The sequence below is a fragment of the Copadichromis virginalis genome, linkage group LG4 (genome assembly GCF_057382275.1).
Source record: "Copadichromis virginalis isolate Kocher_CV1m ecotype Utaka linkage group LG4, C_Virginalis_male_GT1.1, whole genome shotgun sequence".
Lineage (NCBI taxonomy): Eukaryota > Metazoa > Chordata > Actinopteri > Cichliformes > Cichlidae > Copadichromis > Copadichromis virginalis.
In genome coordinates, this window is record NC_140621.1 from 25,434,114 (window position 1) to 25,456,492 (window position 22,379).

Below are 22,379 nucleotides of genomic sequence, written 5' to 3' on the forward strand. Positions count from 1 at the left end.
CTTAGAAACGACCAGACTCTCTCCCTCTTCTGCTACCGATTTCCTACTGTAGCTTTAAATTAAAAAATAAAAGGCAAGATGGAAAAAACTTGACTGACTCTGTCTTTGATAAATACTTGCTGAAACTATGATAATGCATATATTGAGGGTATTTTTTTTAAAGTTTTTTTTTTTTTTTTTTTAACTAGCTACCAAATGTTTTAGGACAAGTAATTTAGCATAAAAGATATCAGGGGTTGTTTGGCATAGAAGTAGCTGGCGGAGTGTGTTGGTGAGAAGATTCAAAGAGGAAGGAAAAAAGAAAGAAAAGAGATTCAAAATAAACAGTTATTGTAGTATAAGAAAATACTTCTTTACAGTAGATACTAGATAATGAAAAAAGGTCTGCACTGCTCCTCGCCTCGTCTGCAAATGTTTGTTTGTCCGTTTGTGCAGGCCACAGAAGATAATGGTCAGTTTAGGAAAAAGAGGTGTAAGGCAAACTGTACCTTCTCTGCTGAGAAATATACATGATTTACAGTATGGAAGTAGCACCCCCCCCCCCCCCCCCGAAAAAAAAAAAACCCCAAAAAACAAAACAAAAATGTAATCTTTTCACTTACAAGAAACAAAACAGAACACATAAAGATCAGTCTTCTTCACCAACTCAGACATCTGGCAGTTCTCTCAGTGTCTCTGCAGTCTGTCTGAACGTTATCAGTGGGATGTCTTCACGCTTGTGGTTACCGTTGTACCCACAGACACACACGCACACACTGTAAAAACCAAGTGTGAAAAAGGCAGCGCTGCCATCAGGGGTCCGCTTTTTTCCTGTTACGCGATATCAGCCAGGTAATGCTAAATATCCAGGAAAACGACATCCAAAACTAAGCGACTCGTCCCCGTGTGATGTTTGTGTGTTCAGTCCACGTGGGCAAACCAAGCTGTGACCGCCCGTCCAGTGTTTGTACTCAGTCTCAACAGGGCCCGTCACATATACGTACAGTCCGTGTCCCTCTCTGCTGCATGATCTCCACATTCTTACTTTAGAGGAGGTTTACATCTTTTTTCTCCCTTTCTTTCTTTTTTCTTTCTTTTTTGCAGTTTTGTTTCAGTTGCTCTTCTTCTCAAAACAGGTTCTCCTCAAAGATAGCCATTAAGTCACTTTGGAAATTCATGTCAATAGTCGCTGCCATCTGTAGAGAGAGAAGAGAACAGCCATTATTGTTTATGTTCAAACAGTTCACTACCTTTTGTTTTACATAGCTCAAGACCCCCACAGATCCCAGAAGGGTTAAACCTAGAAAAATCATCTCACCGCTTCCCGCCTCCTTCTCTCTTGCTCTCGGAGGCGGGCCCTCTCTCTCTCTTGGTCTAACTGGTTCTGTGTGGTGAGCTGAGGCGGTGTGGGAGGTTGAGGAGGCTGCTGAATGGCGGGAGGCTGGGACTCCTGCTGCACCGACTGCTGCTGCTGCTGTTGCTGCTGCTGATGTTGTTGTTGTGACGGGGCTTGAATGTGTGGCTGCTCAAGACGTCTGCGAGGCTCATCGTGCATCCTTCTGCTTTGCTCCATGACCTCCTCTTCATCCCGACCTCTGGAAAGCAGAGCAACAGCCATCAGTCAAACGCTCAGCATGTTGCTGAAGGGGGTTCATGGCTGCATAAGCGATGTCCTCACATATACATGTGGTGCCCTGCTGGACACTTAAAGCCCACAAAAACAGGATCATCACAAAGATTACTACAAAAATGTATTTATTTTTAAAAAGAGGGTGTTAGGACCCTTATTATTTACTGGACTATTCCTAATTCATGAGCAGTTCAACATCTACAATAGATGAAAAATTAAAAGCTCGTTCAGTGGCCTCTTGCATGAAAAACATCAGACAGAAGTGGAGGGTCGACAGGCTCATGATTAATGATATTCCATGATAACCTTGTCAGATCTGATCATTTTTAAATCAATTTCCTCTGCTACTGTGCCCTTTCAGTACACTTTAATCTCTGTGGCTGGTGCAGTCACAGAATATGACCACAAGAGGGCATACGATATCTTTAAATCCAGGAATTCACACTGTGTATTAAACATCAAGCAGCTCAAACAGATATTTGCAGTCATTCAAATTCATTGAATGACTGCACATTGCTATACACAGTTAACTATAATATACTTTATATTATTCTGTCATGACTTTTTCAAGCAGATATACAATAAATACGGGACACGAATCTCCTCAATCACTGCTGCTTTTTGCCCCTTTTGTATTTGTTACTGACGATCTCACCGTAGTTTGTCTTGCTCTCTGCGTAGCCTGTCTTTTTCTGCCTGCTCAGCTTGGGCCTTCAGGGCCTTCTCCCTCTCCTCTTTCTCCCGAGCAGCACGACGGAATTGTTCAAAACTGTCACTCGAGGATTTCACTGCCGATAAGGGCGTAGACGTGGATTTTTGTGCCAAACTGGCCCACGAGCCCATATTCTTCAGTTTCACATCCTGAGGAACAGACACAGAGAGATCAAATCAAAAATTCTGGTAGGTGGAATCCTTTTGGGCTACAATCAGATGTATATAGAGGTATGAGTTACTTTTATAAACTGACTCTTGCACCCACCTGTACCTTTTTGGGGGCAGAAGGAGCCTTGGACTCCTGCTTGAACTTCTCCTTATCTTGCAAAGAGGTGGGTGGCCCACTGGGCTCAGCGGAGCGGATAACAGGTCGCGAGCCTTCCATGGACTTCACATCTGCTCAACACAAGAAGAATCAATATCCTGCACAGTTTCTTAATTCTTAATTTCATTTTGGGGGGAAAACATTAAGGAGAAGTAGTTAGGGAGCTCTTACTCTGTTGGCTGTGGCTTGGTTGACAAGGCTTGCTCTCAGGATGTTTATGATGATCTGGTCTCATTGCAGGATTAAATGGCTCCCCTCTCATCACTGGTGATGGAGGAAGTTTCTCCTCTTTTAACACACCTTGGGTCCCAGGGGCCCTTTGCTGCATGGCAATCAAATTGAATCAAAGTCAGACCTTATTCGAGCCTCGAACTCTGCCTCAGTTAAAAACAGTTGCCAACCTGACAGAAATGTTCTCACCTTTTTAGGCTGCATGTTGTGAGGTGGAGACTGGTGCGACACAGGTGGATACTGGGGAAGTTGGGGAGAATTCATCATGAGAGGGGATGGGTTGTCTCTCATATGACCTGTAAACAGTAGAAAGGGAAATAAGATGTCTGCAAACATGATTCATTTGGGAAAAAAAAAAAAATCCAGGTAACAAAATATATTTCTGTCCCATTTCATTCGACCAACCTGTGTTATAAGGGTCAGGCTTGGTCGGGCGAGGGGAGGGCTGCTCTTGCTGCTGCTGCTGGATAATCTGTTGTGTTTTATTGGTGGGCATGGACGCTTTGTGTTGTGTTCCCTGGGACTGAGGAGGGAGTATGGGACAATGTTGGTAGTTCACTTGCTGCTGTTGTGGTTGCTGTTGTTGCTGCTGAGTATGTTGCATGTGGCGGGCCTGGTGTAAGGGCATCTGTTGGGACAGCGTCTGATGTGACGGGGCTGACTGAGCCTGGGACTGAACAGGGTGCTGGGCAGGAGCCAAGGTAGTCTGAGACGAAAGCTGAGATTGTGTCTGAACAGACTGCAGGAGTGAAGTCTGTACTGGTTGTTGCTGCTGCTGACGAGCCTGCTGGGTCTGACGCGGTTGCTGAAACTGCGGTAGGAATAACTGGTTAATTGGCGTTGTAGACACTGGCTCTTCATCATCCTCCAGCAGCATCTGGGGTGGCTGAGAAGACAACAAGCCTTGGGGTGTGAGTGTTGGGGGGGATATAGGCCGCTGGTGCAGAGGCTGAGTAGAGTGAAGAATCTGTGAGGGGAGTTGGTGCTGTTGTGGCAGTGGTGGTGGTGCTGTTGGCTGGGGCTGAGGCAGAGGCTGAGGCTGGAGCTGCTGCAGAGGTGGCTGTTGCTGCAGAGGTGGCTGCTGCTGCAGAGGTGGCTGCTGCTGTTGCTGCGGCTGCTGAGGTGGCGCTGGTTGCTGAGGGGGTTTGGGATGAAGAGGGGCTGCCTTGTGACTGGGCCGAGAAGGCTGCTGAGGCATGGAACTGTGTAAGGCTAAGGGTAGAAGACGCAAAACTTTATTAGCGTGAATTTGTTGGCAAAAATACAATTTTTAGTATATGTGCTCTATTAGAACATAGGTTTAATAGGAAAAAAGTGAACTAGTGGTCATTTTGTAACCTGCATTACAACTGTAGGATTCCGTAGAGGAGAAATGCAGTTGTAGCTTCAAAAGCAATAGCAACCTAGGTAGTTATCAGGACTAGAGTCATCAAACAATTGGCCTCTGCATAAAACCTTACCTGGAGATGGGAGGACGGAATGCTGGTTGAGGAAAGGATGTGTCTCAGGGGACACTGGCCCAGCAGAATGAGTGTTGAGGTGAGAAGGTGCAGGTGACGAGGATGCGTTGCCTGTGTGGTGGGACATGTGCATGATGGGCTGACCAAAAGGTGGCAGGGAGTCAAAGCTCGTCTCCAGTAACTGAGAAGACTCGAGAGGAGCAACAGAGGGCGCCATGAAGCCTGCAGGAGATGGCTGGTGGTGGTGATGGTGCTGCTGTTGCTTCATCTGACTGCTGGACTGAAGGCCTGCAGCTTGAGACTGATGTGTAGCCTGAGCGGGTAGAGTCTGAATATGAGAATGTGTCTTCCCCTTCCCCTCCTTTACAGCATGGTTCTTCTTTTTCGGCTGTTTTATCGTTCCTGGGAAAATAAACATGTACAAACATAAACATTTCATACTTTTCTCTTTTTTTTTTTTTTGGGGGGGGGGGGGGGGGGGGGGAGATTATGTAAATCTGAATGCTCATATCTGGAGTAACTCACCTGGCACCTCCACTTCACTGTCTGAGCTGGAGCCACTGCTGTCTGAAGAAGATCCGGTCTTTTTAGAGGTAGCCATGGGCTCCATAGTCTTATCAACTACAAAACAATGCACATGTTCATACATTTCCTGATTTCATAGTGATGGTAAATGGCAGAATTCTGAATGTTTTCTGTCAAGACTAAGTTTTTTTTTTTTAAATAGATTTGGAGTTGGTTCCGATGTTTGTTTTTACTATAATTCATACACTGGCTTACCTGAAACCCTTTTCTTCTTGCGGAGGCAGGAAGACACATATCTCTCTAGTTCACGCAGAGTGGAAGGCTTTAGCGTCTCAAAGTCAATCTCAATCTCATCAGGGTTTGAATTTTTGAGTGAGGGCTCTCTGGACTGGATAATGTGTACTACACGGCCAAGCTTGTCACCAGGAAGCTTGTTGATGTCCAGGCTTAGCTGCCTCTTCTCCTCATAGGTCATAGGTTTGCACTTTTCCCCTGTAACTGATGACAGAGTGGCTCCCAGGTCATCTTCCAGACTAGGAACAGGCTGCAAGCTGGCAGGTTTCATCGTCTCCTTTTTGCTACAGAGGCAAAACACAAAAATTTACCAATGCTGACTAAGCTCTAGTAAATCAGTCACCTTTTCGAAATGGTAAAAACAGAAAATACATACCTACAGCTAATCAGTTACAGCTGGAGACTAAAACTCTTAACATGAATAAAACTGTCCACTCAAAGTTACCTAATAAGCTGGATTACAACAATCAACAATTAAGACTCATAATTTATAAGAAGATAAACTATGTAATAAATGTCATAGGATAACCAAGCCTCTTGGCATTTATTGAAAACATAACAATAAGCTGTATATAAAATGAAGAAAGGGTAATTAACAGATTGTGAAATGTCAGGCTGACTGCTTTATAAAGGTTTTGTTCAAGCTTTAGGAGACCGCTTAATACCCACCTGGGTTTCTTCTTGGGAACAATCTCTTTGTTGTTATTGTTACTGGTCTTAATCTTCTTAGACGGCTGCGAAAGAGGTGTAGCATCCTGGATCTCATCGACAGGCATGCTTCCTTTCCTTTTATGCTTATCCTTTTTCTTCTCTTTCTTTTCCTTTTCTTTTCTCTTTGGTTTGCTGGCTTGTGGTTGGGAGAGGGCAGCCAGCTGCTCGTGGACAGCCTTCAACTGCATACAGAAATTAGATCAGTTGTCAACAAAAGTTTTCAGGGTGTGGACAACAACTCAACTGAATTTTCTTAGACAACCGACCTGTTCCTGTAACTCTGCCAACCTCTGGGCTCTTTCCTCTTCAGAGTCATCAGTGGAAGACTCAGACTCAGAGGATGAGTCACTGGAGCTGTCCGAAGATGAGGCGACGTGGGCCAGAGGAGGCTGAGGCTTAACAGGGGCAGGGTGATGAAGTGCAGGAGCTGGGGCAGAAACTAAAGGCTTGCTCTCTGGTTCATCTGGCATCTTGGCAAAGCGCATTTCAAAGACATCCTACAAATGAAAAGAAGCAAGCATACTATCAAAATTGGTGTTTTACACACACATACATTAGTTGGGCAGGATACTAACATATTAATGACTTCTGCTCCCTGTTCAACTGCAGCATGTGAGACTTGATGATTTATTGCAGTGTTATTTTTTATTTGCTTTTTTTTTTTTTTTGCAGAGGAGCCCTGTATAAACTAGCAAATAAATCAAATAATTCCAAAACAAAAAATTAAATTCAGTAGAATGCAATCAGAGATCAGAACGGCAGCAAAACAGCCTCCCCTTATATTGGATACTTTAAGGCTAGTAAAACTCTACATAGATCAACTTTTTGCCTTGCATCTTTTTTAAAAATGTAACAATAGCATGTACGTACCTGTAGTTTGCGAGCCATGGCTACCACCTCATGGTCTGGAGGATTATATTTGTAGCAGTTGGAAAACATTAATCGCACATCAGCAGCAAACTCCTGGGGATCCCGGTATTGCCTGTTCTCCAGCTTGGCCTATTAAATACATCAAGGGTATTAATTACTTGCCATCAAAAAATGCCCCCTGTTTAGTTTCTCTGAAAATATGTGTTTTCTGCACACCTTAATGGTGCTGAGGTCCATTGGATGTTTGATGATATCATGATAATCATGTAGTCCCAGTGCATCCACATCAACTGGTTTGTAGAATGGCCAGGCATAAGCAGCATGTTTCTTGGACAGCATCTCTCTAACCAGACTGGCGCAATACCCCAGCTGGTCCTGTGGTTTGGGGCTATGACCTCCACTCGGTCCGCTTAGTCCCATCCCCAAGCCTATGTGATGCTGAGAGTCTGGAGCGTCCTTTTTAATCTTCGTAGGCCGTGCGCTCTCTCGCCTGGGTAGTGTCTTCCCAGACTTAGATTCTGCTGGCGATGACTCACTCAGCTGGTCATTTGCAGTAGGCGTTGTAGTGTCTGCTTTCCTTTTTTGGCTCTTTCTTGGCTGGATAGCAGTAAAACAAGAAAGGGAATTAAGCAGTTATTATATCTTATCTACATATGTCTGATCCAAGCATGGTCAAAGATGAGTCTTCATGCCCAAACATTCATCCATTTGTCAAGTACACTCACTTTGGTCATGGTCATGGAGGTCTGCAGCATGGGGGCAGTGCTCTGGATTGTTGCTGGGGGAAGAGAGGTCTGGGAAGGGGGAGGCACAGAAGTCATTACAGGAACTTGAGGTGGGCAGTCTGACTGACCCAGGGAGAATGGCGCTCCGAGCTGTGGTGCATGGCTGGATAACGCTGGGGGCACATGGCCTGCCAGGGCCTGCATCAAAGGCTGGGGAGGTAGTGAAGGCGGACCCTGCACTGGTCCTCGAGTTTGGAGCCCTGTTGGGAGGGCTGATAGGCCACGTGTTTGAGGAGTTGTTGACAAAGGATCCATAATGGCCCCGGGTTTCAAGTTTAGACCTGGATGTGAAAGAACAAAACGGTTGTTTTCTCATGAAAGTTTTAGATTAAAAACTCTTCTTGCATATAGAATCAGAAACAAATATCAGAGTTTTGCACACTCTCTCTGGTCTTTATAATAATGTAGACCAAAGAAATGCCTATCCATGTGCACACCGAAATGTGCAGCCACACTGAAGTCAAATAGGGGTAACATGATTACTCAGAGGAAAGAAAAATGTTGATTCATTGAGTGCCTTTTTAAAAGGTGCATTTTCTCAATCCTTTAATATAACTCAACTGAAATAAATAAATAAAGAACCCTAAATATACAATCTTAAAGAGGAAAAACTAGGAATACATGCTAACTGGTAGAAATTAATTTTAGAGACCCATACCTCCCTCTCTCCGGCCTCGGCCACGTCCCTTTCCTGTCATGACAACAATCTCAGTTTCTTCCTGTGGCATTTCTGAGACTTTCTGGAGGAAAACCTTCTCTAGAGCCTCAGCCATTAACACTATATCATCGCCAGGCTGCAAAGGGAGAAAAACAGTCTTAGTTCAAGTGGAACAACTTCAGAATTATTGCAACGTTATATTGATAAGGCTCTGTTGTACAACTATGTACCTTGTTGTATATGTAGCAATTGGTAAACATCGTGTTGAAGTCTTGGATACATTCTTGGGCATTCCAGTAGTAACTGTTCTCAAGCCTTTTCTTGATTGTTCCCATGTCCATAGGGGTTTTGATTATTGTGTAGTAGTCCTGAAATGGTTACAAATAAGTTGGTCAGAAAAAACTCAAGTGGAAACTCTTCAATGCAATCTGGTTCTTTACTAAAGTGAACCCCTTAACACCTCCTGTATTATATTTGGCACTTTTATATCATCATTGTCAGCCCCATCACGAAAAACCAAAATAAATTGCACAAACAAAAATTTTTTATTTAACTAATTTTAAAAAATGTCAGAAGGTTCAATAAATGTTCAATTTCTGGCAAACATTTCATTATTGTGGCTTGAGAGATGACTGATAATTAATGATAATAATAATAATAATAATGGATTGGATTTTATATAGCGAGATGCATATCATTAAACATGATTACTCAGGGCTTGGAAAAAATGTGGATTCATTAAACTTAAAAAAAGAAATGGCTTTTCAATTGGATGATAAATGTAATTAGATTGAAAAACAAAATAAATAAATCAACATAAATGAGTCTGCCACAGTTTTCTGGGGACTAAATTTAGATCTTTATAGAGGTGCAAAAGGAGAGTGGTGTGCTGAAAGGCAAAGCAAAAGAATAGCATACAACACAGTAACTGTTTAATCCCAGTTATCTTGCTCTGATTGTTTTGTGGAAGCCAAAATTGTAAATTAAATTTAAATTCCATTAACTACAGATTATAACAGCTGAGGATGATATAATGTGCGTGTGTCTAATATGACTTCATACTGTGCAATGACAAATGCAACAATCTAAATGATAAAATAGAAATAGAAAAAAAGAGCCCTGCTATTCTCAATCTTGCATATACATGCAGAGAACAGCTCTAGTCAGTTTGCCTGCATTTATAAATCATAAAAAAGTACAAATAAGTAAATACAGGACATTAGATTGTGTAGAAGCTGGGCTGATCTATGAGACATCTACTCAGTCCATGAAATCTTGGAGAAATCAAGCATTTTATGTTAAAACAAAGCTTACAGGCAGGTTGAGTTTCAATGCATCCACTGGTGCATGAAAAGGCCAGGCAAACTGGTGCTTCCACAGGGTTTTCACAACCACTTTCAGCAGGTACTGTAGCTGATTGGTCTGGCGCTTTGGCCTGTTGGGATTGATGTATTCTGGGGGTGGGGGGTTACACTGTTGCTGAACCTGCCCCTGGCTGCTGCTGCTGCCCGACATCTGCGCTGTGTCCAGGCCGTCACCCATTCTGATAAGGCAGGACCTGGGCTCGGGCCCTGGAGCTGAAGCAGGGGCAGGGGTAGAGGTAGTGGTGTTGGCAGGACACCAGTTTAATCTTGGCCCCGGCACAGACTCCACTGACAGAGCACTGCTGATCCCATTGCACTCCTCACTGGACTCTCTAAAAACAGAAAAGAAGAGTAATTAGCAAAACTATAAACAAAGTCTTTGCTAAACTAATGATTTTTGTTACACAGCCAATAACATTTTACATTTCAACGCAAAGTTTAGTTAGACCCCTTATACCATGTTTACAATCAAATAAATAAAATAGCTGCAAGGCTAGTGGTATACCGGCCATTTAATCACAACACAATGAGTTAGTTTCTTCTATCAGTTGAAAAAATGTCCACTTTGTCAGCTCTGATTGTGAGTAGAGGATGAAACATGCACTGTAATGTTTACACAGTCATATTAAAAATAAGACAAAGTTCCCAGTGATGATTTCATTCAGAAAATCTGGCCTTGAACCAGAACACACTGTTGGCGGGGTGAATTTTTTAAAGATCCTTCATAACTGAATATGTTAAATACTTTATCTACTTTGGTATAATAGGGAAGAATTAGTATTAACTGTAATTAAATGCTATGACAGACTTGGTAACATGGAAAAAAGCAAAAGTAGTAACTGGTGTTGCAGATGTACATTAAACTGAAGCTCTCCCTGGCTTCCAGTCTTTGTTATATAGATACTTTTGGCTAGTTTAAATGTACAAATGATTACAGAATTATAAAAGCCTTCAAAGTAAGACTACACAATCCTCATATTTAAATAGACTGTGAAACGCGCAGTTCAACCCTGAAATGCAGAAGGTTTGCCTTCAAAGTATTGCAACAATGTTTCAAAACGTCTAACTTTTACTTTAATTTCTGGTTCGTGTCACAATTTTTCACAAGTTGTGCTACCACTCAGCAAGCAGTTAGCAAGTATTTACAGACAAAAATTAATAACAACAGCCAACTGTGGAAGTCTTCTGGCTACCAAAGCAATTATTCAGTTTTCTTTGCATTCTTTGCAACCCAGCAACAATTAGAAAACTCCAAGAAGCATTGCCAGCAATGCATGTTTTTCCTTAGCAAAGAGTGGTTGTATCGTGTCCAATATGGCAGACATTCTTAAGCCATCTTCTAATGTTTTCAGGATATATAAATCTCATATGAACTAACGTGGTTAAAAAGTAATAAACAAATGTTAGAAGTACCCTTCCTTTAACTTAATGGTATCATCTTAATAAGCTACACCATATGATTGTTACAAATGCATATACAGTTTAATATGGATTTGCACCCTTCCTTATCCCGTACCACCATCAGAATCAGAATACTTTATTGATCCCTGGGGGAAATTATTTAAAAATACAAGTCACCATCCACACATGGTGAGGGGACGGGTTGTGACTAGAGTTTTGTCCAATGTGAGAGTTACTGTGATATTATACTCTGATCTAGGGGTACTGTTCACAGTAATACCGGAATAATGTTAGGCAATGATAAGAAAATGAAATATCGCGATAGAATATGGGTAAACGCGCATGTGCAGTGCCTTTGTTTTAATACGCGCATGGTGGAAAAAGCATGGCGGCAACGGAGAATGAGAAGGGCGAAAGCGGATTGTTGAATGAAACAGATGAACCAAAAATGGTGCAACTTCAGTGGTATGGAACTGGTTTGGCTTTCGTCCATCAGATACACACCAAAGCACATTTTTTGGTAGAGCATGCAAGCAGGCCGTTTTTATTACCAAACTGTTTTTATGTGGTACATGCTGCTCAAAAATCTGTCAAAAAATGTTTTAGTACGACTTTGCTAAGCTACGAAGCCGCACCGCTTGATGGATTGTTGGAGCATTATGGCTACCGTAGTCAGGAACCTCGCGGAGTGATACGTACTGTGCTTCAACATAATATTACCGTATTGTGTGTGGATAACCTCTTTTTAAATTTTGTGGATATCCTGAGCATAACCAGGTATAATATGTCGGCCAGTTTCCACTGGAAATGCCTTTTGGATAAACTGTCAGCAAGAAATTTGTATTTGCACTGTTAAATTTGTATATAGCTTTAATGCACATAAAAAACAGCTGCTTGTTTAAGTGAAAATACATTGATGGGGGGTTTTTTGCACTAATAAAGTTGCGGAGTTGTAAAGTATTTTGTCTTGCGTCAATTATATCGTCAGTGATATCGTTATTGCAAATTTTCAAATGTATATCGTGATAAATATTTTTGGCCATATTGCCCTGCCCTACTCTGAACTACCCAGACACAGAAAATTGCACCTTTTTAACCTGGCACAGTTCTTGCCTTTTCTTTTGCTCTATTATTTTCTCACTTTTCTTTGTATCTATTTTTGAGGTAGATAAGTAAATTGTCCCTGACTATATGTAACCATGGCAGCAACAGACGTAATGTAAAATACACCTAGATCTGCAAATCATTGACTAATCTACTGGGGATTTTGTCAGCATAAGAATTGACCACATGATTTAATTTCCTTTATGGTTTCAAACTGTTAGTTCAGTGAGTATTATGACATAGTTCCACCAACTCACAAATTTTCCTCTCAACCGAAAGAAGAAACACTACTTAAATGAAAACCAAAAACGAACTGTCTGAATTTTACCATAACAGTTTCTCTATCTGTTAATAGAAATGTTATTTCCAAAAAGATATCACAATCAGATGCATTAACTCATGATTGATCATAGAAAGTGTATATTATGGCGTACTATATAAAATAAGAACCGTCTACTGATGTGAATTCAATAAAAATCATAAACTGTTTCAGTTTTGTTTTTGTGTGTGTGTGTTGTTGTTGTTGTTGTAGTAGATCTTTTGTTCCCACTCTGTCTCAAGACCTGGGAGTGCTTTTGGATGTGAGTGGGCAGGGGTGGAGAGTAGAGGAGAATTAGCGTCATCTGGCAGCCGAGGGACTGTGTGTTCCACCGCACGCTCAGTCCTACATAATGTACTCTCTCCCAGGCAGTCAGGGACATTACATTCAAATTACACACAAAGGCTGTTAAGACAACAGTCCAACTAAAAACCAATCTAGACTAACAGAGTAAAAATACAACAGCAGCAGTATTCTGGGGGAAAAATACTGATCATCAGATTGTGTATTCAAGCTTTCCAGTCTGATACTCTGAAATCCGCCTTCAAAGATAAACACATGCACACACACAACTATATGGATCTGTGACTAATCTCATTCTTGGTGAGTCACTTTCTGAGAAGGAGGAAGCAGTTTGCACACCACATGATCACTGTGTTGCCCCCCCCCCCCCCCCCCGAGGCACTAAAGCTCAGTGGAGAATCTGAATAACTGCCAATATGTTGAATGACCACAACCAATAACACATAAAAAAGAAGCAGTACTGGTCCAGGTGATATGGTACATTTGTAGCTGGAGGCAAAAGTACCATACCCTGTGAATAAGACCAAATAAAAACAAATTTAAAATAAACAAAGCCACAGAACTTGTCTAGACTCAGCACACCGATGTGCAAATCAAGCCAAGCAGGGATTAATTTACTAAACACTAAAATACAATTTGTTTGTCAAATGATCAAAAATAATATGAAAGGTTGTGGTAGACAATACACGATAAAACATTATATCACAATATTCAAGGTCATCTCCAAAAATGACACCTGTGATGATGCAGATACAACTTGTGCACCGCACAACTTGCAGAACACATTTTTGTGTTCTGCTTTAGTGATTGTTGGACAAATCATCCTTTTTGTGCATGATTTCAGTCTACTGACTATCAGATGCCATTCCTGACTAATGATGGAAACCAGAACGAAAATCAAACTTATTGTCATGGATATTTTGTACACCAAAAGCACATGCAAGCTTTTTTTCTGCACTTTCTACACTGTGCTCAGAGAAAATAATGTTGCAATGATGCTGAAAACCTTTGGAGACCTCTCTCGCCTCTCTTCCCCCAAGAAAATTATATGTAAAAGTTTGCAGTTATTACAGCATTATAAATACTGGCATAGTTGTAAAGACTATTATGTTGCTTTTTTCAGAATCAGTATTATCTTCAGCTACAGTACACTTTTATGTTTGCATCAGCCTTCATACAATCTCAATCAAAAGTTTAAGACCACTTGAAAAATTGCAAAAAAAAAAAAAAAAAAAAAAAAAAAATCATACTTGATGCAAGAGTTTCCATGAGATGAGTGGGAATATTTCTCTAAGTGGTGAAGATGGCCGCACAAAAGGCATCTACTGTCTGGAACTGTTGTTCATTTTTGTAAACTTCCCCTGTCATCCATACCCGAAGGTTCTCAATTAGATTTAGATCAGGGGAACATGCAGAGTGGTCCAAAAGACTGATTTTATTCTCCTTGAAAAAGTCCCTTGTCCTGCAGGCACTGTGTACTGTAGCACTGTTAAAAAAACCCAGGTGTTATCATACAGACGAGGGCCCTCAGTCATGAGAGATGCTCTCTACAACATTTAGAAATAACCAGCAGCTGTTTGACGGCCCTGCACCACCTGAAGTGCCGTTGTTCCACTGAAGGAAAAAGCACCCCAGACCATGGCGCCCCCTGAAATGTAGGGCGTAGAAAACATCTCAGGTGGAATCTGCTTTTCATGCCAGTAACGTTAGAAATCATCAGGACCATTCAAACGGTCAGTTCTGTGGCGTTCAAGAAGACACGGCCTTTGAAGATATTTTTTGTTTTTGAAGCCCTTCAGTTTCAGGTGCCGTCTGATGGTTATGGGGCTGCAGTCTTTACGGACAGCCAATTAGATCCTCTGGCTCAGTGCTGGCAAAATTTTGGGGGGTCTTCCACTTGACGTTTTTGTTCCATAACCCTTAGGGTCATTTAAGAAATTCCAGTAGACTGTGTTACTGCATCCCAGCTCAGCAGTAATGGCACATTGCGGGAGACCTGGTTTATATAGCTCAAAAACCCGACCACGTTCAAAAAGGGAACATTTTTTTGCTTTTGCCATCAGAACGTCATGACAGTGTGACTACATGACACAAAATGACAATGAAGCCTCATTTTTGCACAGATTTGGCCTTTTAAAGGCATGTGGTCTTAAACTTTTGATCAGCTGTAAAACAGCCTCTCTCAATGTTGTTTTTAATAAATTGCATGCTCAGAAAAATGTTTTGTCTCACTCCCATTTCTTAATGTTGCATGTTGAAACTCTGCTTGGAACCTTGTTAAGATCCAATCAAGCAAAATATGAATGTTTGCCATTTTTCAAGTGGACTTAAACATTTGACTGTATATGTCTAACTGACCTCCCTATCAGGGCTGAACATAAGCTATGATCACATGAACTCCACTCAATCTGAATTCGCTAGATGATCACTTGTTCTGTTGTCACGTTAAATCAGAACGATCTGACATCACACAGGTCAGAAGACAGTAAGCAGGTTAACAAAGGTTAATGCCCAATTTGACTGCATCCAGCATTTGCATGCATTCCTGTGAAATAGTGTCTTTGAAATCTAAAGGCTGCAGTGAAATTGGCTGAAATGTTTTGCCATCTTCATTTGCAGAACCATCTAGCTCAACAACATAAATGAAACACCATTTTAAAACATTGGCTGTAGTCTTAAATTTTTCTCAACAACACCTGGGAAAGTTTAAATCAGAATCAGAATACTTTATTAATCCCGAAGGAAATTAGTGCTGTCTACGACTATTTTTCTTTCCCTGTCTGGCTTTAAAAAACACAACAGTATCACTAGATGTGTAGAAAATCGCAAACATTAAAAGAAATATTTAAATCCGAAGACTGAAGATGCCTGGCAGACTAAATGTCACAGGAAAACAATTAGCCTAGTAAAACCAGAATAACAACATGTGGGTAAGTTATCTGGACATCAGAAAGATCATCTTAGATATCCTGTTCTGACTGTCATCATGACACATTTACAATCACTACTGTAAACAGGTGGGTGTTATGTATTTGACAATTTGCCAAAATATCTTCTCCTCTACATGCTAATAAATGAACATTAGTCTTATATTGTCTCATGACCTTTTTTGGATACTGTCAAGAACAATCAGTACAAATGTGTCTACTGAGAACAATATCATTCATGTTTATGTCAAACAGGTAAGTATGTAGATTTCTAGTTATTGCATTTTTTCCAGGCCTGAGCTTTTTGTCTACATCCTTACTTATTACTACAAGCGCATTATAATACAATGTTTCCAGGAGATGTTCTGAAAGCATAAATGTCATGTAGATCTCTTCACTCAAACATTGCAGAGAGCAACAAGCCTCATCTCTAGTGTTTTTAAAAGCTCCTTCATTTCACCTTTCTTGGCATCTCCAATTCACCTATATTGGTCAATTTACCTAATATTGAGCATTTTGTTATTTAATAACCGTGCAGTGATTTGGTTTTTGGCCTGCTGATCATTTGCACTAACAGAAACACAACATGGACAAGGTTTGCGGTCTTTGCAATTTAGAACACCATAAATGCTGTTGACAAAATACTTAGGAAGGAAACCTGTTAAACCTGTTCTGTCTGGTTCCCTTCATGTTTTAGGAAGTAACCAGTAAAAGTGAACCGAGTAAAATGAAACTTTGGTTTAATACATGTAAAAAAAAAAAACTTTTCCAACTACATAACCGTCTTTAAAACATAAACAACATTAAACAGTTAAATAGTGTTTCCCATAGATTTATATTCAATTTATGGAGGTGAGTATTTGCATATGTGACCAGTGCAAACGGAGGTGCAGTCGCTCTCTTAAGTGAATTATCACTTCCGTTTACAAGTTTCTACGCCAAAAATAGGTGTAAAGTTATTCGTGAAAACTATGTAACTGAACAACATTACAGGCTATATATTCAGTGAGCCCCATCCTGTAGGTGAACTCCAGCTCCACAGTCTTGGACTGTAGTAGTGGTCATTCTGCTCTGCAGCCTCAGTGAGTTTGGTGTTGCAGCACTTGAATCAGTTTTCTACCTGTTACAGGTCCTTGTTAGACTGGGGTCTAGCTCATAACAGATCTCAAGAGCTGAACATGAACTGTAGTCCATGACAATTGAGTTGGAATCAGTCTAACTACAGGATGAGACTGCCACAACAGTGTCAAGCAAACCTGCCACTAGGATAAGAGGAAAGTGCTGAGAGTACCTGGTTATCAGCAACTTAACATTTAAAATATGAGCAAAGGAGATTCTCTACTAGTAAACTGATGAGTTGAGTGACTGTTCAATGTATTTGCAGAGTAAATATTTATTTAAAAATATGCTACATCAATTTCCCCCCATCCTTACTGTATATAAAGCCAATGACAGCACAATATCTTCATGATGAGTGCCAAGTTTATCATATAAAAATGTAAATAAATACATCACTTTTATCAGTGACTATTTTTTATTGATATCTCTGTGCAGAGGGATTCCACTATTTCTCACAATTATTTGCGAAAGTTGTGGATCAGTCAGTTATGCTTTTCACATGCTGTGATGACACTTTTGTGTTATGCTGTAGACTGGCCAGAGGACACCATGACTTGAGGAACCCTCCGATCAGTACTCTCATTTGTATACATAAACATTCTAGCTTGAAAGTGGGTGACTAGAGTGCAGCATTTGAGGCTGATTCACAAATTTTTAGACTGACTGCGGCTTAAAGGGAACATTAGCCAATTCTCCATTAGTCTTCTCAAGGTTTCAGGGTTTTCCATTAGGTCATGGAACCTGGGTAGCGGGGTTCCAAGCGATCCAAAATGAAGTGACTGAAGATGTCACATGCCACCGATTGGCTGGTCAGTGGTGTCACTCCATGAGTCATGAGAGTGTCTCGTTCACAAAAAGCAAAACTGCCATTTTTGAAACCTGGCAATGAGGGAAATGGCTCCAAAAAACAGCGCCATGGTCCCAGAGTCTGATGAAAAGCCACAGACAGAGCGGTAGGTATACAGCTGCCTCGACATCCACCTTTTTTGTAGCATTCGTATCAGATATTAGAAAGTCACAAGTTGATCAGCAGCATTTATATGATTGACGATTATACACATTAGGTGGTATTCAATTGGGATGGAAAACCAGTCGATCCAAGTAGGTAAATGGAAAAGGGGCTATTGTGCGCAGGTGTACATATGCCTTGTTTTTGTGAGTGCCTTTTCCAGCAATTTCTTTTTGCCCTCACATGTTTTAATTTGGATGCTGCGCACTTCAAATAAATTACATGCAAGACAAAGTTGCTTGCTCAGATTTTCTTAATATTAAACTGCACAAATATTAGCAAGCACCAATTCACATTCAGTTTGTCTCTAAGAGAAACTTATATAACAAGTTTGAATGACCTGCTGTGATAATTTAACAGTAATATTTGCATCTAAGATCAAGGTTCCAAAAGTCCCCAACACAGGTCAAGAGGCTTGCTTCCTGTGGCTGCATGGTTTAGGCCTGGAATAATAGTTGACTTTTGACCTGGACCACAGACTGCTGTGGATTTTTTTTTTTCTTGAGAGGAAGTGGTTCTGGTTACTGGGGTGGGGGTTACAAATCTCAAGTGAGGATATCTAGTCCTACATATAGCATCACCGACTGTCCTACATAGAAGCAAAACACAATATAGCAAGACATCAGTGCTCCCTGTAAAAGTAAGCTATTAATCATTCGTGTATAAGGTTAAGGGGGGGGGGGGGGGGGGGGGCTGCCCCAGGAGTTCGAATGATGGCTTATGTTGTCTGAAAGCATGAAAATAAATAATTAATTGAACCACACTGACAAAGCCAACAGCACAATTTCCCTGCTTACACACCAGCCTTTTCAGCTCCTCTTCAGGGAGGAGCTCCACCCTAATGCTACTGTCTTGACAGTCAATTTTCAAGTTTGTACTGATTCCACCTATGTTTTTATTTCTCGGGTCGTTAACACTCTTGTTGCATATGTCCTTTTATTCCCCCTCTCCTTTCGACTGGTAAGACAAGAAATGTAAGTGTACTTTTGTTTTTGAAACTCAACATGGGTTTAGTCAGTTTCAATTTTAGCCCTTTCCACTAGTGCTTGCTTGGCTTGCCTTGAGTTGACTCAGTTTTTAGGGTTTTTCATTAGGTAGTAGTACTTGATACCTGGCCGGGGTTCCAAGCGCTCTGAGACAAAATGTGACATCAGCCTGAATGCCACCAACTGGCCAGTTAGTGGCGTCACTGATGAGTCATTAGAGCGACCCCTTCACAAAAATCAAAACTGATAAGTTTTTAAACCTGGCAATGAGGGAAATGGCTCCAAAAAACAGCGCCATGGTCCCAGAGTCTGACGAAAAGCCACAGTCAGAGCGGTAGGTATACAGCTGCCTCGACATCCACCTTTTTTGTAGCATTCGTATCAGATATTAGAAAGTCACAAGTTGATCAGCAGCATTTATATGATTGACGATTATACACATTAGGTGGTATTCAATTGGGATGGAAAACCAGTCGATCCAAGTAGGTAAATGGAAAAGGGGCTATTGTGCGCAGGTGTACATATGCCTTGTTTTTGTGAGTGCCTTTTCCAGCAATTTCTTTTTGCCCTCACATGTTTTAATTTGGATGCTGCGCACTTCAAATAAATTACATGCAAGACAAAGTTGCTTGCTCAGATTTTCTTAATATTAAACTGCACAAATATTAGCAAGCACCAATTCACATTCAGTTTGTCTCTAAGAGAAACTTATATAACAAGTTTGAATGACCTGCTGTGATAATTTAACAGTAATATTTGCATCTAAGATCAAGGTTCCAAAAGTCCCCAACACAGGTCAAGAGGCTTGCTTCCTGTGGCTGCATGGTTTAGGCCTGGAATAATAGTTGACTTTTGACCTGGACCACAGACTGCTGTGGAATTTTTTTTTTCTTGAGAGGAAGTGGTTCTGGTTACTGGGGTGGGGGTTACAAATCTCAAGTGAGGATATCTAGTCCTACATATAGCATCACCGACTGTCCTACATAGAAGCAAAACACAATATAGCAAGACATCAGTGCTCCCTGTAAAAGTAAGCTATTAATCATTCGTGTATAAGGTTAAGGGGGGGGGGGGCTGCCCCAGGAGTTCGAATGATGGCTTATGTTGTCTGAAAGCATGAAAATAAATAATTAATTGAACCACACTGACAAAGCCAACAGCACAATTTCCCTGCTTACACACCAGCCTTTTCAGCTCCTCTTCAGGGAGGAGCTCCACCCTAATGCTACTGTCTTGACAGTCAATTTTCAAGTTTGTACTGATTCCACCTATGTTTTTATTTCTCGGGTCGTTAACACTCTTGTTGCATATGTCCTTTTATTCCCCCTCTCCTTTCGACTGGTAAGACAAGAAATGTAAGTGTACTTTTGTTTTTGAAACTCAACATGGGTTTAGTCAGTTTCAATTTTAGCCCTTTCCACTAGTGCTTGCTTGGCTTGCCTTGAGTTGACTCAGTTTTTAGGGTTTTTCATTAGGTAGTAGTACTTGATACCTGGCCGGGGTTCCAAGCGCTCTGAGACAAAATGTGACATCAGCCTGAATGCCACCAACTGGCCAGTTAGTGGCGTCACTGATGAGTCATTAGAGCGACCCCTTCACAAAAATCAAAACTGATAAGTTTTTAAACCTGGCAATGACAGAAATGGGTCTACACAAACCAGCATACTGGTCCACTGGCTGTGTTGCTATAAGGACACCAAGCATAAAAAGGTGGTACTTGACTGTAATGTAAAACAACCAAAACCAAGAAGAGTAGAGTCAAGCTCAGTACGTACATGTGGAAAAGAGGCACAAATATAGTTGTTATTATTTTGAAAGCACTGATGTGAAAAACTTTTATAAGGTAACGAGACATCCATGAATTAAGGGTGTTTCTGATTGTAAATCCCATCTTGCAAGGGCAAATACTTGTCCCAGTGGGCGTGCGATCACCACGTGAAATTTACAGGTGCAAACAGGGCTCAGATGGCACCAGACATGCACGCATCAGGCTGTGTACAGCAGCCTCATAGTGAGCAACAAAAAGCCAACTATCAAGAAAAGCACTAGAAGAACTTACAGTAAAATTATGCTTGATTAATAATAGTTAAGAATAAGATTGATTATAAAAATGTATGTATTAATCCTCATGGTACACCAGTGGAACAAGAAACATACCAAAATAAACTTGAAACGCTACAGCATATGACAGGAATTTCAATTTCAAGGTGTTGAAGCAAAGAAAAAACAAATTTTGCCAATGTTTCTATGGGAACAATTCAAGACTTCTTGGCCAATGCACTGTATTTTTACTCTTGATACCTCCAAATCCTAGTTTTCGATGACTATCAGTAACCACCCATAACCTGTGCTACTTCAGTTTCATCACATATGAAAGTCAAACAAAATTTGTCTTTGTTTACATTTGTTCTATGGAAATTTGAAACAAAAGTAATGACTTTTCAATAATTCAGTGAAAGGTCACACATATAAAAAAAATTCCCCCTGTGCTGATTATAACCGCTTACTACATGAGTCATACAGACTGACTCAAATAGACTAACCATGAGTCAGACACATAACAGGAAAAGGCAAGAATCATGTAGTCTCTTTTAAGTTAAACTTCCAGCTGGTTAGGATAAGCAAGCCAAACCCTGCCAGGAATCAAGAGACACACACGCGCGCACACACACACAAAACCCTACAGTCTTCCTCTGTACTCCCCCTTCCTCTCTCTCTCTCACGCCAGGAGGTAGGCTTCTGGCTGAAATCTAGATACCAAATACAATTCAGAATAAAACTGAAGACATATTTCTAAACAGGATTGAATTGCTGGGTCCCGTAAAACTCGTCTTTCTAACCACATGATAGTCCCAAGAACCATGACTCCAGGCTGTCCTTAGTGTTTTCTATTATACTTTTTAACCATGTACACAAATTTATAACATTTTGTAAATATAAGACTATAAAGACCTTCAGTGACTCAACAGAGTTTCTGAAGAAAAATGTAACATACTCTAAGTAACCAGATAACATTACCTTTTAACAGAGACTGAATGCGCAATTTTTTCCAGAAGTGTATCCAGTATTTGGAAATCCAGTAAATCGTTTGATTTGGCATGCATCTTGTAATCCATTTACGAACTCCTCTAAACAGAAAGAGAAAGCAAAAACCAAAACAGGGCACGGAAGAATTACAGAGAAGTTAGTTTTTCCCTTTGTTCAATCCAAAAAACATAATAGATTTATTCTTCAGGCTCCAGTATGTATTATAAAATCCCACAGAACACGGTGAGTAATCCGTAGTGTAGTCCAAGTGTAGTTTGAGGGTGGCTGTTCCAGGAAAAAGAGGCCCCAGCCGGGAAAGAGTAGGTCCAGGCGGGAGGACAGGCTGCTGGAAACCTACAGCCGGCAGGCTGTGTTAGCTGTGTGAACCGGTCCTCTCTCTACACCATCCCCCTCTCAACAGTACAACAGCCCAGTTGCCAGAGGCTCTTCGCTCCATTGTGTGTCCTCTCCAGGGCCTCCCCAACTTAAATAGTCACAAACAGCAATCAAGATGTATACGAAACTGAGAGGGGAAGGTGAAAGAGAGGACTGAGCTCTGATAAGATCCAGAAGAAACACTTTTTCGTCCAGGTCCCGCTCTCACCCTCTCTAACACAGGCAGGCCAGCATGCAGTTAC

The 22,379-nt window shown here is 41.0% G+C and overlaps 1 protein-coding gene across 2 annotated transcripts; it reads right to left on the minus strand.

The window, feature by feature from the left end:
• Positions 1-563: 563 nt before the first annotated feature.
• On the minus strand, positions 564-22,379 carry brd4 (bromodomain containing 4). Of its 2 annotated transcripts, none has more exons than XM_085454484.1 (19): positions 21,733-22,379; positions 9,497-9,878; positions 8,413-8,550; positions 8,183-8,318; positions 7,465-7,805; positions 6,956-7,336; positions 6,740-6,868; positions 6,136-6,366; positions 5,828-6,051; positions 5,120-5,442; positions 4,865-4,960; positions 4,340-4,741; positions 3,285-4,091; positions 3,069-3,175; positions 2,820-2,970; positions 2,595-2,719; positions 2,265-2,470; positions 1,298-1,574; positions 564-1,175 (listed from the first exon to the last, which is right to left on the minus strand). In XM_085454484.1, the coding sequence occupies exons 1-19, from the start codon at positions 21,828-21,830 to the stop codon at positions 1,107-1,109; spliced, it is 4,623 nt and encodes a 1,540-aa protein (XP_085310610.1). In that variant the 5' UTR covers positions 21,831-22,379; the 3' UTR covers positions 564-1,106. The 2 variants fall into 2 exon arrangements, with proteins under 2 accessions (XP_085310610.1, XP_085310609.1); XM_085454483.1 differs by having other exon boundaries at positions 2,589-2,719.

What these genes read in the sequence shown, in the direction of transcription:
- brd4 (XM_085454483.1), bottom strand. Translation starts at nt 21,830, where the DNA reads ATGGATTACAAGATGCATGCCAAATCAAACGATTTACTGGATTTCCAA. An exon ending in CCTCCATGACCATGACCAAA is followed by an intron (nt 7,337 to 7,464) that starts GTGAGTGTACTT and finishes ACTGCTATCCAG; the next exon opens with CCAAGAAAGAGCCAAAAAAG. An exon ending in TTCCGTCCTCCCATCTCCAG is followed by an intron (nt 4,092 to 4,339) that starts GTAAGGTTTTAT and finishes TTCTACCCTTAG; the next exon opens with CCTTACACAGTTCCATGCCT.